This window comes from Hermetia illucens, chromosome 6, assembly GCF_905115235.1.
Source record: "Hermetia illucens chromosome 6, iHerIll2.2.curated.20191125, whole genome shotgun sequence".
Lineage (NCBI taxonomy): Eukaryota > Metazoa > Arthropoda > Insecta > Diptera > Stratiomyidae > Hermetia > Hermetia illucens.
In genome coordinates this window covers 99131814-99150117 of record NC_051854.1, presented here as the reverse complement: position 1 = coordinate 99150117, position 18304 = coordinate 99131814, and the positions used below count along the sequence as shown (strand labels likewise).

The 18304-nt window shown below is 45.5% G+C and overlaps 1 protein-coding gene across 1 annotated transcript; it reads left to right on the top strand.

The window, feature by feature from the left end:
* The first annotated feature begins 4640 nt into the window (after positions 1 to 4640).
* LOC119658620 lies at positions 4641 to 13364 on the top strand. The gene is made up of 6 exons (XM_038066112.1): positions 4641 to 4815; positions 9568 to 9839; positions 12301 to 12466; positions 12552 to 12842; positions 12899 to 13100; positions 13165 to 13364. Exons 1-6 carry the CDS (start codon positions 4717 to 4719, stop codon positions 13344 to 13346), a joined length of 1212 nt encoding a protein of 403 aa, XP_037922040.1. The 5' UTR covers positions 4641 to 4716; the 3' UTR covers positions 13347 to 13364.
* The last annotated feature ends 4940 nt before the right edge of the window (positions 13365 to 18304 follow it).

The window sequence follows — 18304 nt, the reverse complement described above, 5'->3', positions numbered from 1 at the left end:
TATTTATATTAAAAAATCGAGCTTGAAAAAGTGGTTCTAATTTGATTTCTTTTATTCTTAAGAAAATACCATTAATCAGTTCTATGGGTCCATCCATCCATTTCTTAGGGTCCATCCATCTTATTATTGCTTAGGACTTTAAACACTCAGTGTCACTTCCACCTTTTGGACTAATGCCTTGAAAAAATTGAACTTAATTTTCTTGAAATTGCAGAGATTTTGGGGGTGAAGCATATATCCGAGTGGTATTGCAGAAATGCGCGGGGCAGCCTGGGTAGCACGATCAAGGTCACCCTCCTCTGGGTTCACGGGCATAGGAACATAGAGGAAATGAGTGGGTTGACGGATTGGCCAGGCTCTTGGCAGCCCTCGGCCGGTACAGTCAGTGTCTCGTTGACGACTGTGAAAGGTCGAGTCTATTCGCACTACTTAGCAGCCGCGGGCCTCTGATAGCGAATGCTTACCAGCTGTGCCAAGACAAGGAGGATTTGGCCCGCTTATAACATAGTCCGATTCCGAGAGCTCCTGTGCCAAACGCGTGCAAGGGACCATTTTTTTTTTACTTTTTTTTTTTTAATTTTTTTTTTTTTATGGATGGAGGTGGAAATCTTAGAAAGACGCTGCTGCGCCAGGTTGCAGCAGTGTGTGGGATTCACACCCACTAAAACCACCCCCACTCTTCCGCCCCTCCCCGCGGGACCACCAATACCAAGTATTACTTTGCGGGGGAGGTTCTGGTTCGCTATACCAGCTCGTCCATGTCACGTCTCCGTCGCGCCGCCTGCCTAGCTCGATCCAACTTCAGGAGTTTTGTCTGCACCACGGCTACTGCCTCATTTACCGCCATCCAGTTTTCCTCCGACTTCAACATCCCTTCCATCAGGTTGGAGGGCTCGATGTCCGCCCCTAAGATGCTGTTCAACCTCCTTTTCTGCTGCAGAAATCTGGGACAATGGAACATAACGTGCTCCGGGTCCTCGAGACTCGTCCAACTCGAAGCGATGCAAGTACTTCCTATAGCCACCGTGTCCCGTAAGGAACTGTGTCAGGTGGTAATTCAATTTTCCGTGCTTTCGGTTGACCCATTTCTCGATACACGGGATCAATGTATGGGTCCACCGGCCCTTGTCGGAGTTATCCCATCGTTGTTGCCACTTGCCACACAACTCTCTCCTGATGGCTTTTCGGAAATCCGCATTCACCTCGGCTGGATTTGCCTTCCGTTTTTCGTAGAGCCAGTGTGCCTTGTCCGCTAGAAGATCTATAGGGATCATTCCTGCGATGACACACATTGCCTCCGTCGACGCCATTCTAAATGCGCTGCACACCCTTAGCGCAATTGGCCGGTATGCCGAACTTATCTTCCTCCAGTTGACAGCGTGGTTCAACGCTCCCGCTCAGACAGGGGCCGCGTATAGCAGGATCGACCTCACCACTCCCGCGATGAGTAGCCTGCGACTATACTTCGGCCCTTCCACGTTAGGCATCATCCTTGCAAGGGATGAGCTGGCATTTGCTGCCTTCTCTCGCGCATAATCCAAGTGTCCCTTGAAACTCAGCTTGGCATCGATCATCACCCCCAGGTATTTGACAACCGATTTTGAGACGACCTCACGATTACCAACCTGGATGGTAACCGTGTTGTTCTTCCTACGGTTGGTAATGAGGACCGCCTCCGTCTTTTCGTCCGCCAGGTCCAGCTTGGCCATTCGTAACCATGACTTGATGGTATGAATGGCTTCATTTGCATAAAGCTCCACGTCCTCGGGATGCTTTGCAATTGCAACTACCGCCAAGTCGTCCGCAAAACCAATCAGCGTTGTCTCCTCCGGCACGCGAAGGCCAAGCACTCCGTCGTACTTTATGTTCCACCGCAGTGGTCCCAATACAGAACCTTGAGGCACACCTGCTGTCACAATGTACTCCTTCGGCCCGTCGTCCGTCTCGTACCAAAGAAGTCTGTCCGAAAAATAACTCTCGATGAGCCGAGCCAAGCAGCTAGGAACACCCAGTTTGGCCAAAGCGCCCTTAATCCAGCCCCAGTTGGCTGAGTTAAAAGCACTTTTGACGTCCAGCGTCACCAGAGCACAGCATTTGCCCATGGCCATTGCATTTCGAGCCAATTCCACGACCTTTGCTACTGCATCGACCGTAGAACGGGCTCGCCGAAACCCATATTGCCGCTCTGAAAGACCACCCGCAAGCTCGATGAACGGGAGCAACCTGTTGTATATCACCCTCTCCAACATCTTCCTCATGGTGTCTAAGAGACAAATAGGGCGATATGAAGAGGGCACGCCGGGTGGTTTTCGGGGCTTCGGTAGCAAGACCAGCTTCTGCCTCTTCCACTGGGCGGGAAACACTCCTTCCGCCATGCACGATTCGAATGTGCTTGCGAACCATCTTGGTCTGGCCTTGACCGCCGCCTTCAGAGCCCTGTTCGGAATTCCGTCCAATCTCGGAGCCTTCCCAAAGATTTCCCAAAGTTCCTCTTCGGTAACATCAGGGATCGAGAAGCCGTCCTGCTGAGCTGCCAGTTGGGGTTCTCTTTCGTCCTGCTCCTGCTGCGGGAAAAGAGTTGTAATTATTTGCAACAAGAGCCGTGGGCATGTCACCTGAGGTGATTTTCGCCCGCGGATCTTCTTCATTACAACTTGGTAGGCTTTACCCCACGGATTCGTATTAGCCTCCATGCAGAGCTTCTGGTAGCATTCCCGCTTGCTTCTCCGAATGGCCTTCTTAAGGTTGCTTCGCAGATCCCTGTATTCCTCCTCACGCTCCTGGTGCTCCGGCCTTCCCCTTGTCCTGTGGGAAAGTCTCCTCGCTGGGAGACAAGGGGATCTCAAGGCAGCGATCTCCGTGTTCCACCAGTAGTTTGGCCTCTTGCCGTGGTGCAAACGTCGTCGTGGCATCGTAGCGTCGCATGCTTCGGTTACACGCTGAGACAACTGTGTGACCCTTTCCACCGCTGTTCCATCCGGATCATGGGCAAAAATGCGCTGGGCAGTCTGGGTACCCCTCAAGCACTTCTTTTGCGATTGCCCAGCTCTAGTTAGAGTCAGGCAATGGACACTGGGTAAACCATTCTTTAGGGATCTCAGAGAGATATCTAGCTGTAGGGTGGGGGAGCTACTTTCCTTCGTGAAAAAGGATCACTATTTCCCGGGACCTTTCTCAGAACCTACCCAACCGAAGAATTTGAAAACAATCAGGAAGCTGCCACTTCATGGTACTTAGGCTCCGAGATATTTTTCATACCGATATCTGTTCAAATAAAGTTAATAATAGTACATTACTATAATTTTTAGTAATTGACCTTAAGTCCATCCTAGAATCATGAAATGTAGTAATGAAGGCTATAGAGCATGATCCTTCCAAGTTTGGTGGAAATTGCATTATTACTAACCAAGTTATAATAGGTCAAAATTGTCACTTTAATACAATTTAAGGCTTTGAATGTCAGTACCAAGTGGATCTGGCGTCTAGTTTCCCGACCTGTTTACTATGTTTTCCGAATACGGCATTTTGAAAACCACTTGCTTCCATTCATTTTGTAATTTTCCCCATGGGGAAGGCTTGTTTCTGTATCAGTACACCCAAGATCTATTACAAATATGAAGACGACAACCGTATGATGTTGATACAAATCAAAAATACACTGTATTTAATTTGCTATGACGCCATCTTGATAATGTAAAGATTTAGAATCGCATCCGGACAAAATTTATTGTCATATTTTTATGAAATAGCAATAGCAGATGCGAATATAAATTATCTAAAGAAAACTCATTTAACAGCATTACAAAGCACATTTTTAAATTCAACTCTATTCGGATAAGAAAGATTATTTTTTTTAAGGGGATGTGACGGGATTAATTTTTGTAAATATTTTTTTATGATTTATTTTGATTGAAAATACATCTGAAAATATGTGGTAAGAATACGAAAGCCATATTCGATTAATGAGTAGTTACTTTATATAGCGCGGCGAGTCAAAGCCGCATTTTGAGCCTCTTACTTCTTGTATCGTGCCTTTCTCTTCAAAACGTCTGCTTTAGATGGGTATATTACACATTCTCGTTTTGTTAGCATGTCGTATACATAGAAGGGAACACTTTGGAAACTGTTTTTTCAGTTATGATTCAGCTGGTGTACTGAAACGTCACTACTGTCAATACTGTAATAAATTTTTAAATGCGTTTTTCTCAAAACAACTTTTTTCGCTTTGAAATTTTAATATGTCATTGTACACATTCAAGACAATAGAACGAAAATGGAGAACGAGATAGGTGCTAAATATTTTAATTTACATCAGGTCTTTTGGTGACAAAAACCGAAAAATTTAAAAAATCGGCGCCATTTTGCTTTTTTTAGAGAAACTTTTTGAGAGAATTTCATTAAAATGTTTTTCTCAAAAAATAAACTGTTTGAAAAAGTGAATTAATAAAAATTTGAACCCGTGACGTCCCCTTAAATAGAGTTTGAAAAAGAGTTAATAATTGTTCTTAGTTACACTGTGGAAGGCAGATAACAAATTAATATGTATCAAAGGCCTTGGCTTTGAGAAAAAAATTGTCTACCCAAATTAGTGGATTTATCGCACAAACTGATGTTTAAGTCCAGCTGATAAGTTTTCACAATTGTCTCTGGCAATTCATTCAAAGATTGTCAGCGCGTGAAGCTAGTATTGTCGGAAGTGTAGAGCTAGATTTCACCATGAGTTTCAATAAAGATGAATTAGAGCCTCCCCAATGGGTTAATAGTGACTTTTTGCGAAAGGTTATTGAAGAGAGTGGAAAAGGGAAAAATGTTCAGGTGAATTATAATTATTGCCAGTTTATTTAGTGTTTTATTTAATATTATATTATACTTATATAGTGTGAAATTATAGACATACTAGTAGAATAATGTTATTAAGAGCAAAATATAGGTCCTCAGTTTAAAACTTTGCTGAGCGAGCTGAAAAACCCTCGCTTATCGGGATCATTGACTCAAAAATGAATAAAACTATATCCAATTGATGGGAGGATCGAGAGAGTTAAAACAATGTTGAACTTACAGTGAATCAAAGATCGCTTCTTCCGGAAAAGCTGCTTCCAGTCCAAAGGTGAAGCAACGTCTAATGAGTTGCCTCTGTTCTGGACGAAACCGTCAGTGAACTTTTTTAATAAGCTTGGGTGTTTTTCCCCAAAAGGAGGAGTCTGCGGACCACAAGGGAGGAAGTCAGTTGCTTCCCAAGTGGTTCGGTCCGTCAAGTGGATACGGACTCAGGGCTCCCAGCATCCTCAAAAAAAAAAATGAAGTGAATCGTTTCTTTATTAGTATCCTTGGAAGACATTTATTTATTTATTTAATTAACGGACAACAAACAGATAGAATTCCAATTAATTATTGTCCTCAGGAGGAGGAGGAGAAAGCTCCGCGAAGGGCACGTTGAAAATATCTGCGTTACGTGTGTCATAAGACGCAGGACGGCAGGTGATCTCGTTAGCGGCGAGCAGTCCATCAGGCCCGAGGAAAGTTTAAAGAATATGCATAGATCCAGATAGGATCTACGCTGTTGTAGGAAGGGAAGGTTTAGAAAGCGGAGGCGGGAGGGATAATCCACACGAGGGAAGCTTTTCTTAAAGAAGAGAGAACGGGTGAATTTACGTTGCACATTTTCAAGGGCAAGACAATCACATTTACGAGTGGGTGACCAGATCACGGAGCAATACTCGAGGGTATTCCTCACAAGGGAATTGAAGAGAGCGGAGGAGGGTTGGATGGAGTCAAAATCAGAGGAGGAGCGAAGAATAAAGCCTGAAAATTTTGCTGCTCGCTTGATGACATCGAGGCAATGGGTGTCAAAGCGGAGCTTATTGTTGAAAATGACTCCGAGGTCTTGAGTGGAATTTAAGCAGGATAAGGAATGTCCGTCAAGCCAGTAGGAGAAAGAAGTGGGTGAGGATTTTAGGGAGTAGCACATAGAGTGACACTTTCTGACGTTTAGCGCTAAACCATTAGTCGAGCACCAACGAACCAGAGTGTCCAGGTTATTCTGAAGGGAAACACAGTCTATAGGCGACGATATAGCGGAAAACAGCTTAAGGTCGTCTACATAGAGCAAACAGGGACAAGTAAGGAGGGAAGGAAGGTCGTTAATAAAAAATAAAAATAGCAAAGGACCCAGAATAGACCCCTGTGGGACGCCAGAAGAAGGGGAGAAGGAGCGGGAAGTACAGCCGTCAAAAGAGACGCGGCAGGATCGGTTGGAAAGGTAAGAGGCAAGCCATAAAACAAGTGGTATGGGAACGTTTAGGGACGAGAGTTTGGATAGAAGTATCTTGTGATTTACAGTGTCGAAGGCTTTCGCGAAGTCAGTGTAAATGGTGTGCACTTCTTGTCGTGAATTTAGACATTTGGCGACAAAGTTGGTAAAGTCAAGCAGGTTGGAGGCAGTGGACCTACGTTTAACGAAGGCGTGCTGTTCTTTCACTATGTGATGGTCAAAGTGGACGAACAACCAGTCGCTGACATATCTTTCCAGGATTTTGGAACAGGAGGAGAGGAGGGAAATGGGACGGTAATTCTCGGCAAGCGAACGATCGCCACTTTTGTGAATGGGGATAATGAGAGCCTCTTTCCACAAGCTGGGAAAATGATTCTCTTCAAGGCTTTTGTTGAAAATAAGAGATAGGGGAAGGGAGATGGACTTACCAGTTTTGATCAAAAAGAGGTTTGGAAGACCATCGTGGCCAGGTCCGACCTTGGCATCAAGTTCGCCAATGAGGTATTTGACAAGGATAGGAGTAAGTAGGGGAATGGTAGGCGATGCGGGGCAGGCTACATCTACATCTACTATCTACTATCGGGAGGGATTCGGAGGAAGGGGGAGGAACATAGACTGACGAAAAGTAGCGGCAGAGTAAATCACAAGATCGTTGGGGGGAGTTAACTGAGAAGCCAGAGAATTGAATGGACGGAGGGGATAACTGGGCAGGGCAGCGGGAGTTGCGAATGTGGGACCAGAAAGGTTTCAAATTTCCGCGCTTTAATGAGTCTTCCACGCTGGACAAATATTCGTGTCTGGACTTACGTATTGAAGGAGGAACGAAGGGATTTGAAAAAAACTAAGTCGGCAACGTTTCTAGAAGACAGGAACTTCTTTCTCGCAGTCTGTTTTTGACGTAGTTTTTTGTGAATTTCAGTGATGAACCAGACGGGGTAAGAGCGTAAGCACTTAGGAGAGGAGGGAACGTAACAAGGAAGAAGATCAGATAAAACCGTATTGAAAGTGTTGAGTGCTTGGTCACATGTAAATGGAGAGAGCAGAGGGACCCAGTTGATTGACGCCAGGGCTGAGTTCAGACCTTCGAAGTTCGCCTTACGAAAGTTGAACTTGGTAGGCTTGCGAGCGACAGGAGAGTGGAGTCGGGATATCTGAACATCGAACTCGAGAGCAGGATGATGGGCGTCAGGGGTAACGTAAGACGGAGCATGAAGGGATTGGGAAAGATAACGTACAGGAAGGTTAGAGAGGACACGGTCAAGAGTGCGATCTAAGTGATTTCTAGAAAGGTTAAATTGGAGGGCCCCACAGGTGTACATGAAAGTGGATAGAGGAAGGGAAGGGTGGGTCGAGTTATTAGGGAGGGAGGGAAGGCCAGGTGTAACGGGCCAGGAGAGCATAGGAAGATTAAAGTCACCACAGAGGATGAAAGGAAGTGAGGGAAACAAAACGGTTAGGGCCTCTGATAATCTGTCGAAGAAATCCTCGTACGGAGAAGGCAGGCTTAGGCAGGGAAAATATACACAAGATATGATAAAGGGACATACGTTTGGCGGAAGGACACGTATGGTAACAGAATCGTAGGAGGAGGAGGAGGAGGAAAAGATGATTTCGGCACGGAGAGGGGACTTAACAGCTATTAGGGCACCTCCGCCACTTGTCTTGCCAAGCGCAACGCAGTCTCTGTCACAACGAAATACAGAGTAACCTTCGAGGAGCTCAGAATCTAAAATCCTGTCATCCAGCCAGGTTTCAGAAATGCAGATGACATGATGTTGGAATGCTAAGGCAGACAGTTTGAAATAGACCCCTTAGATTTTGATAAAATAGCGTATAGTTATTGGAATCATTCAAGTTCGGCGAGGCAGGCGGGCGGGTCGGAAATTTTGGCGAATCTTAGACCTCTGATAAGGCTTAGCGAAGACCCCCTGTGGCCAACACTAGGATTGGACGATAGCATCGAAGTCATGGGGATATGTCACTTTGAAGGGAGCTATCACTCGATCAGGAGAGCCATCCTTCGTCAGCTTCACACAGGAAAGAGGTGACAAAGTTGAGTTGCTTTTGCTTCTGATATAGGCCAGAATTTCGTCGGGCGTAGTGGAGTACGCTAGCCTTGACACGAACAGCTGTTTCGGTGGCGAGGCGACGTTCAATTGGGGGCCGCTCGGACGACATGAGGTCGGAAGGGCCTGCGGTTCAGCGGTGGCGGGCGTCGATGATACATAGGAGGAAGCGTGTGGTGGTGCTAATGTAGCGACTGTAGTATAAACGTCAGAACTTCGTAGCGCATCCGATGTTGCGTAGGGAACTTGTCCCTCGGATGGAGGATTTTTCAGTAGGCTAGCGGACGTCATCGGGTTGATACCATCTTTTATGGACACACTGGAATAGAGCGAGGCAGATGGAGGCAGATCCTATGTAACAAGATGTGCGAATAAGCAATGTATATACATATGTATATGATCTACCAACAAAAGCGCCTGATGTGAAGCAACTGAGGGTCTCCCCCTCTTTCTCCGCAGCTTTGCAACGTAAATTGTTTGGTGTGCTGAGCCTGGCAGCATGGTCCCCTATGGGCCAGTGGTATGTGCAGGCCGCCATTATCTTGAATGCATTTGCACGCATATGGCATAGGAGCTCTCGTGATCGGGTTATGTTATAAGCGAGCCAAATCCTGCCTGACTTGGCACAACTGGGAAGCCTTCGCCATGTAAGGCCCGCGGTTGCTAAGTAGTGCGAGTAGATTTCCCTGGTTAGCTTCCTAAGGCTGGAGAGATTTTCATTCTACTACTAGCTAGAGGCAGTGTCTTGTTGCTGTATTTAGCAGGGCACGGGCCTTTAAAGGATGAATCAAATGCTTTTTCCAAAGCCCCGGCCCTTGACTCCAGCTCGTCTGTCGTGCCAATCAGGTTGGTGTATTGCCCCTGTCACACACCGATAGATTTGAAGTAATAATAAAATCAAAGAATGACTCACTTCCGAAATTTCGAATGCTGTTAACCCCGCTGCGCCACAAAGTAATAAAATCTCTGTGTCCTGGCAGGGAGGTAACATTTGAGAACCAAGAACCTCCGTCATAATCTCGCTGAATTGTTAGCATTCCGGTTGGCCCCAGCGCATGTCGTCCAGTTCCTGATATTATCTCGTGTAGTCGGTATTCGCCACTAGCAAACCTGTCAGGGGAGTTTGGATGGTTGACAGCCTTGGTGACCACCCGAATTTCGAATTTCGATTATAGTTCAACATATTTTTTCAAAGCGATTTTCTAATAATTTTTTCTTTTCAATTTATAGATTCGCAAATATGAAAGCACTCCTGCTACCGCACTTGGCGACCACTATGCCAGCATAATGTTTCGCATTAAAGTTACTTTTACTGCCGATGGCATTGCCAATGGAGTTATTTCATTAATTCTAAAAACTTGTCCAGATGATGATGGATTGAAGAAAGAAATGCTCAGTGCTATTGATGTTTTCGGCTTGGAAATACATATGTATACAAAAGTACTTACCGAATGCAGAGACATTTTGGAAAAATGTGGATATACGGATTTGCTTGCGCCAAGGTAAGTCAACATATTTAGGACGAAGCATTATGGTGCTGTCTACTCGTGTGACGCGGCCTAAACATATAACAATTTCTAGTATTTATCGCCTTGTCCAGTGACAATCTGATGAAAGAGTGCATTTAATAATATGCAGCATTTCTTCTTTTTCTCGACTCGGACTTTTCTGGACTTGGGGAATTAATTTATTTGGGCACAAACATTTCCTAGGTCCAGAGTTAGTGGATTACTGGAAGATAGCCAATAGCCTATTCGGGCTCATAACTTCATTTTGGTATGTCAGCTTGGTTCTCGGCTAGGCTTCACGTGCACTAGACTTCTAGGATATCTTTTAAGTACGTTTCACGCCTTTTTCCCCAGAAGCAAGTGCTCCTATTCGTATCCCACCTAGTGGAGTTTCCTATCTATTTCTTGGTAGTATACATTAAGAGCTTGTCGTCCTTCGTAGGTGATTGCCTTCCAGAAGTCTCTGGATCTACGGGCCTTTATGTCTATATGCTGAAAGGTATTGCCGTCTCAATTTATATTTTTTACCGGGCCCAGCGGTCTCTGTATTAAAGTTTGTGCTGAAACGTCGTTAATGCTTCTTTGATATACGGCAGTTGTTTTTCGGCTATCCAGCGTTACTACTCAAAGGTGAAAGGTGATCAAGAACTTTAACTTCTGTAACTGGATCCATTCACCACGAAAATAAAAAAAAAATATGCTTGCCTACGAACACAAGGATAAACTACTCCTAAAACTCAGCCAGTGCGATCAAACAATATACAGAACGCTATTTAGGTATTCAATTGGAAAAAGGACTGCTTGAAGAGGTACAAGTTGGCTATCAAGACTGCCAAGAAGTGACCCTGGCTGGACTATTGTCTGAACATTGGACGCAGTACCAGCAAATCTGCGAAACTCAGTAAGACAGATGTTGAGCTTCTTCTGGACCTCAGCACCATTGCGCTTACCTTCTGAAAGCCAGAGAAAAGACTTTTTAAAGGATGGTAGTACGGAAACCCTCTTCAGGGTCAGCCACGCACCCTCCCGAACATCGATCAAGGAGGAGCAGTATTGTTTGAGCCTTTCGTTCGTGCTTTCGTCGGCAAAGTTTGTCCGTAACATTTTACGGTGTACACCTAGCGATTCAAAGCATAATATAATTCCTTGCGAAGGATTGTCAGAAGGCCGTTACTGCCTTGGTTTGCCTTAGCCGAAGATGCCACAGACGATCCTTTTCCTTTAACGTTGGCACGATCCCGGATTGTGTTTTGCCCGGAGGCGGTTTACCCGAAGGCGGTTGGCCCGAAGGCTTTTTACGCGGAGGCATTGTCTTGCCCGAAAGCCGTTCACTCGGGGGCTGTTTGCTGCCCGAAGACAGATGCTTATCTTTAGGTAAAACTTTGGCCTCAGCAGGTGGCGCCGATTTGAGTCCGGGGTCAGAAGTACTGACAGAAAGGAATTGCTTTGGCTCGTCTGTTAAGGACTGGATCTCAATAGGGTTGGTTCTCACTTGAATAAGTGGGGAATCTGAGTCTAGTTTTAGCTTCTCCATCGAAGAGCTTAGAGTTGCCCCTTCGCTCAGGGTTGGGTCGTTATGAGCAAAGTGTTGTTATTTTCTTTCGTATTTCATGTTTTTCTTCATAGTTGGTTGCCATGGCCTTTGCTTTAGCGGGGAAAATAAGTCGATCTCGGTAGGGCCCTTTCTGGTCCAGACAAGACTAGTTGAAACTGGGTCACCTCGCGTTTACCGATAACAACCACATCTTAACCCCTGTAACCATTCAGCCCTCGGCAGGGCAGTCCCACCTTGGATTGGGGTTTTTATTACCGCTTAGTTTCAGGTGCCACCTCTGGTTTCCCGGAGGATTTTCCTTACTGAGCTCCCTCACCATGACAACGTTGGTGATCGTCGAGGGAGACCCCATGCGTAACGGAGCTATTCTGACTGGTAGTCAGGCGGCCATTAAAACTTTGTACTCAGTGGCGACATCGTCCAGGCTGTTGGGACTGTGTAGAAACTGAATAGTTTAGGTGGTACACTTAGAGCCACCTTCCTCTGAGTTGGAGCGGGTTGACCGACTGGACGGGGGCAACTCTGCTCTTGGCAGTCTCTCAGTGGGAATAATCTGAGCCGAAGCTGCAGAAAGGAGGGAGAAACCTTCAGAGGTTTCCCTTTGCGTTTGCACAGCTTTAACTAAAGGCAGTCTAAGGACGTTAGGTAAACCATTCTTTGAAGACCTTAGAAGGTCTCTAGTTGCAGAGCGAGAGAGCTACTGTCTTTCGCGAATGCTACAGGCAGGCTTTGAATTTCAGAGCCGGCTGAACTCCGCCCCCCCCCCCTTTTCTTAACAGAGCAGTTAAGGTTTTAGTAGTTTATGGGATCAAAACGGCGCACCACATTGCTAATTGGGCACCTCCTCCTCAGATAAGTCACAACCTAATGTTTAATCGATTGAATATTTTCCCATTTCAGAGTAATATATTCGTCATTGGAGCCACATAAATTTTTAATTTTTGAAGACCTCAAAGAGCAAGGATACTTCATGTTGCCTCACAATATCCCGGATGAGTATGAAACCAGACTTATATTCTCCAAAGTGGCACAATATCATGCCGTCACATTTAAAATGCAGGCCGATGTAAGTATCGGATTGAACGCAGGCAAACCTGCAGGATTTTTCTATTTTACATTTAAATTCCTATTTTATTATAATTTTAATCCAGGGCCGGAATGACTTCAATTTCAAAGGCACCATTTTTGGTTTTTCATTCGGTAGACGCATGGAATTTTTCTTAACAGGACCAAAATTCTTGGCAGAAGTAATGGAGACTTTGCCTGGTTTTGAATCATGCGCAAACAAATTGCGCAAAATTACAGCAGATTGGCTAATGGATGAATGCACAAAGGTAGTCAATACACCTGCAGCTTATAGTGTCCTCAACCATGGCGACTTTCATGTACGGAATATGATGTTCAAAAAGAATGTATTCAATGCTATTTCGGAGATTGCTCTGGTAATGCATGATTTCAAAATTATTTTGAATTTAAACTGAAGGTTTCATTATTTAAGGTTGACTTTCAAATCCCTCATTGGGGCTCGCCGGCCTATGATTTAGTTTACATGGCAGCGATCCTGCCATACGAACTCCGTGAGATGGCATTCAGGCATTACTTCAACATCTTTATTGATGTCCTGGTGAAGACTGGCTACGAGGGTGAATTACCCACATACGAACAATTGCAAGAAGAAATCAAAGCTTACAGTTATTTGGGTAACTATTATCTGTGATTTATTCTAAGATTTCTTTTAGTGACATTGTCTCGTTTGCGTTACAGAATTATACTTCCAATCAACGTTGGCAGTATTCGTATACATGGATAGAAGTAAGATGGATTTTGAAATGGAAGCGATTTTGCTTGATCCAGTTGTAAGAAGGAGCTTATTTGATAATGAAAAATACATTGCCCATATCAAGGACACTGTACCAAAGCTATTGGAGGTCATCAACATTGAATGAAATTTTGACTTAGAAAAATTGGTGTTTGTTTTCTTAATTTCTACCCTGATGTGTTCATCTAGAATATCAAGGTGGGTGTGTTAAAACAGGTTTTGCGTTCCTGCATTTTTCACCCTTTAATACTCACGTTATTGTTCGCAGCATATCTGCGTCCTAAGTAGTAGCCTTGAGAAAACTTCTCGGTCAAAAGCGAACCGCTAATGGCTGGTACACGTTGGGATAAACTGCGAGTCCTTGGAGTCGCCGATAGTCCTCTACCCAAGTCGATGGGTTAATGTGAGCATAGCTCTGCCAACGTGGTAGTTGTGGCGTGTATCATATCAGGGGCCATCCCATTCGGGACTCTGATTTAGTGGTGTGCATTGGACCGGCATTAGTAGACTGCGTTGCCCCGCAGCGTAGGTGAGCCCTCAGGGAACTGGGGTAGGAGCTTTTTCCCCAAAGGTACACCAGTTCCTGGCCATGCGTACGAGAGCGCATTGGTGCGCCGTTTTGATGCCACAAACTCCTAAGACCGTGACTGTTGTTATGGGAACAGGGAAGCAGAGTCCAGCTGGCTCGGATCTTCAGAGCCAGCCCGTAGCATTCACGAAGGAAAGCAACTCTCCGACCCTGCAGCTAAAAATCTCACTGAGGTCCCCAAAGAATGGTGTACCCAGTGTCCGTAGCCTGACTCGAGCCAGAGCTGGGCAATCGCACAGAAAGTGCATGAGGGTTTCCCTTCCTTCTCCGCAGTTTCGGCAATGCGAGTTGTAGGGTAAGCCGAGCCTAGCGGCATGGTCCATGGTGCTGTCCAATGTACGTAAAATTTTGTCCATTACTATTAACCAGAGCACCGGTGATATAGCACCACCTTGGGGCGTGCCTCTGTTCACAGCTCTGGTCAAGTGGTTGCCTCCCAGATCGGACTGGATTATCCTGGTACTCAGCATGGATATAATCCAATGCGTGAGATACCCCTCCAATCCAATACCGGTCAAGGCTTCCTTGATGGCGTTGGTACTGACGCTGTTGAAAGCTCCTTCTATATCCAAGAAGGCAGCAAGGGTATACTGCTTGTACTGCAGCGACCGCTCAACCGTGCCAATTACCTCGTGGAGGGCGGTTTCTGTGGATTTTCCTTTGAGGTAGGCATGCTGGGACTTAGAGAAAGGCGTTCTCTCCATAATCGTCCTTAAGTGAATGTCCAGGACGCGTTCTACGGTCTTCAGCACGAAAGAGGTCAGGCTGATTGGCCGAAAGTCCTTCGCGGACTCATGACCGCGCCTGCCCGCTTTCGGTATGAAAACCACCCGTGCGCGCCTCCAGGACTGCGGTACGTATCCTAAAGTGATGCAGCTCTGGTAAATCTCAACAAGCCACGGCACAACCCTTTCCTGCTGCTTCTGTAGCATGACTGGCATTATGCCATCTGGACCTGGAGATTTGTATGCGGAGAAGCTGTTTATAGCCCAGCCGATCCTATCCCCGGTAATTACCGATTTGATAGTCTCGCACAGCTGGGGTTGTCGCAAACCCTCCAAGCGAGGTTCTGACTCACAGTCCTCCTCGCTGGAGGGAAAGTGCGTTTGTACCAGCAGCTCCAAGGTTTCACTAGAAGATTCCATCCAGGAGCTTTCCGACTTTTTAAGGAAGGATGGACTCTTATGTTCCTTGGACAGAATCTTATTGGGCCTCGCGGATTCACTAGTGCTTTCAATGTTCTGACAATAGTCTAGCCAAGACCGCCTCTTGGCGGTCCTGATGGCCGACTTGTACTTCTTTAGGCAGTCCTTATATGGCTGCCAGTATTTTTCCCTGTAGCAGATGTTGAAGATTTCTCTGGTCAGCTTCCTGAGACTAGAGAGATCTTCGTTCCACCACGGTGGCAGGGTCTTTTTGCTGTACTTAGCAGGGCACGAGATTTTGAAGGCGGTATCAAAAGCCTTCTCCAGAGCCCCGACCTTTGACTTAAGTTCGTCTGTCGTGCCAATCCTACCAATTGCGCACCGGAGAGTTTGTTCTTAATTACCTGACCAAACTTTCTCCAGTCGATCCTCCGGGGGTCTCTAAAGGGCTTGGAAACCTCTGCGGCGAGATCTAGACTGAAGAGTATCCAACTGTGGTCAGAGAAGGATCTCTAGTCAGACACTCTCCAGTCCTCCACCCTAAGAATCCCGTCGTCTGTTATTAGGATGATAGAGTGAGAGGAAAGACAAAAAAAACCAATAAAATCAATGAAGAAGTCGGGAAGGAGGAAGAATTGACTGCGTTTGGGCGCAGTACGAAAATGTTTCACTCACTGCAGCGTCCAGCGAAAAAAATCATCAGGGCTGAAATACCCGACGAGACACCGGGATGCACGAATAAAGAGGAAGCCGTACCAAGTGAAACTGCTGTTGGTACGGGGATGTCAAGTCCAGGATCCGGCAGTATTCCTGTTCCGAGAAAATGTTCTGATAAAATTGCTAGATTTGAACAGGTGGAACGAACAATGTATCGCCCATGGAAATCCAACGGTCTTGCATTTTTAACCTCTTTGTCGATCCGGGGGTCGTGAAAAATTTCAATTTTCTAGGATTTCGGCGAGCCCCCCCGGCGCCCGATTTTCCGCCATATCTCGCCTTCCCGCCATAGTAGCAAATCGTTAGATTTGAACAGGTGGATTCGGATACGAGCCGAGTGGAAGCACAGTTGATTGTCCCAGCTAGAGCCGAAATGAAAAGGTTAGCGACAGGGGTAACGCTCCTCAAAAAAAGAACATTAGCAAATGCGTGGAAAATGGGATGGATGGAACTAGGGAAACTACTGCCTCGCAATCCCTTCTGTAGGCAAACATGGATAGTAGCAGAAGAAGCGCAAAAAACAAAAAAAAGCCACACTTTTCACTGAGAACATTGTAACAGTCCACTACAAAGCGAATTGGGGAAAAAAACGGAAAGAGGAAGACGCGCCTGAAGGAGACCTTAGTAGGCTCTAGGGCCCAAAAAGGAAAGCAAATAAGAGCAGAAGGACAAGGAAGTTAAATCACTAACAGAAAAGATAAGGAAACGCCTCACAGAATAGGTCCAAGTGGTAAAAGGCAGTAAAGTTTGAATGTCCAGAGGTAACCAATGCAATGGGAGTTGCCGGGAAATACGCGGGGAAACTCCTTAACATGTAGTCTGTGTCTATTGTATGGTGCCATAAGAGTGCCTGAGATTTTCGGCTGTATCCTCCGACCAGGACCATAGCTCCGCCTACTGCAGCTGCAGCGTAACATAGCCATTCCGACCGACAGCCAAGCAGCCATTGAGGCCTTGTATTCAGCGAGAACATCCTCCTGGCTGGAAGGGCAGAGCAGAAATGCGCTGGGCAGTCTGGGTAGCCCTCAAGCACTTCTTTTGCGATTACCCAGTTCTAGCTAGAGGCAGGCAATGGACACTGGGAAAACCATTCTTTGGGGATCTCAGAGAGATATCTAGCTGTAGGGTGGGTGAGTTGCTTTCCGTCGTGAATGCTACGGGCTGGCTCTGAAGATAGTTTTTTTCTGCCTTTTAGGCGTCTGTTGATTCTCTAGAAGATACCTGACTCTTTTCTTTGTTGGCTGGCACTACGGTTCGGTGTTACTTGGGTTGCCTGTGACACTGTGGAAATGACAAGTTTCGGCTTTTCCTTGGGATCTCTTTGCTCCTCCTGCGACCTATTATAGAGGACCACAATGGTTCTCACAATGTTTTTAATAGCTTGGTAAACGTTGTGCTTGTCTTTGATAAACTCGGACAGCTCTGCTCTAAGCTGCTTGAAAAGTAGTTGCTCCGGGTCATGGTTCTGTTCTCTATGAGTCCTGGCCGGATTATTCCTTTTAAACTCATCTTCACTAGTAGCATTTAACGTGCTTTCCCTTCGTTTTATTTTCATCCGTATTTGGCATTGGTTGAGATCGGAGAATTGAGGAGCTTCTCTTGAACGGGTCAAGTTCTTGGTCTCGGGGTACCTCCTGAGGTCGTCTCTCCTAGACAAATCCGGTGGGTGTCGAAGCCGTTTTAGTCGGGCAGCGATCTCCTTTCAACTCATCATTTTTTGCATTCATTATTGGTGTTCTTGGCAAGGTCTTGCTTCGTTTGAAAACCTCCTTGTCCAACTCTAAATCATTTGCTTGCTCACACTGAGCCGGTACTAGCGTTCCGAGCCCTTGCACAGTAAATTGCCTCCTTCTCTCTTCTTCGATGTTGGTTTTATTTTGTGGGTATCCTACCCATTGCCATTTTGGTCCACGCACCAGGGATGAGCAAACACTAGCCCATGCAGTTAGAAGAGAAAGTGCATGAACACATATTTACACACTAATAGGTGTGCCCCTATCCGCCACCTGGAGTCGCGCCTGATAGGAGACCTGACAACTCCTCATTGGGGTTTAATGTCTGTCTGTCTGTTACACTCATTTTTCTCGGACACGGCTGCATCTATTGACACCACATTTGGTGGAGGGGGCTGGAAAGGGTCACTTATTTCTCGGGACCTTTCTCAGAACCTACCCAACCGAAGAATTTAAAAATAATTAGGAAGCTGCCACTTCATGGTACTTATGTTCCGAGGTATCTTTCATACCGATATCTGTTCAAATAAAGTTAATAATAGTACATTACTATAATTTTTAGTAATTGACCTTAAGTCCATCTTAGAATCATGAAATGCAGTAATGAAGGCTATAGAGCATGATCCTTCCAAGTTTGGTGGAAATCGCACTATTACTAACTAAGTTATAATAGCTCAAAGTACACCTAAGACCTATTACAAATATGAAGACGACAACTGTATGATGTTGATACAAATTAAAAATACACTATATTTAATTTGCTATAACGCCATCTTGATAACTTTAACGTAAAGATCTAGAATCGCATCCGTATAAAATTTATTTTCATATTGTTATGAAATGGCAATAGCAGATGCCAACATAAATTATCTAAAGAAAACTCATTTAACAGCATTACAAA

Bases quoted from the DNA above. Each gene is read 5' to 3' on its own strand.
- LOC119658620 (XM_038066112.1), top strand. From the start codon at position 4,717: ATGAGTTTCAATAAAGATGAATTAGAGCCTCCCCAATGGGTTAATAGT. The intron at 9,840-12,300 runs GTAAGTCAACAT...TTCCCATTTCAG, and splicing joins ACGGATTTGCTTGCGCCAAG to AGTAATATATTCGTCATTGG. The intron at 12,467-12,551 runs GTAAGTATCGGA...ATTTTAATCCAG, and splicing joins CATTTAAAATGCAGGCCGAT to GGCCGGAATGACTTCAATTT.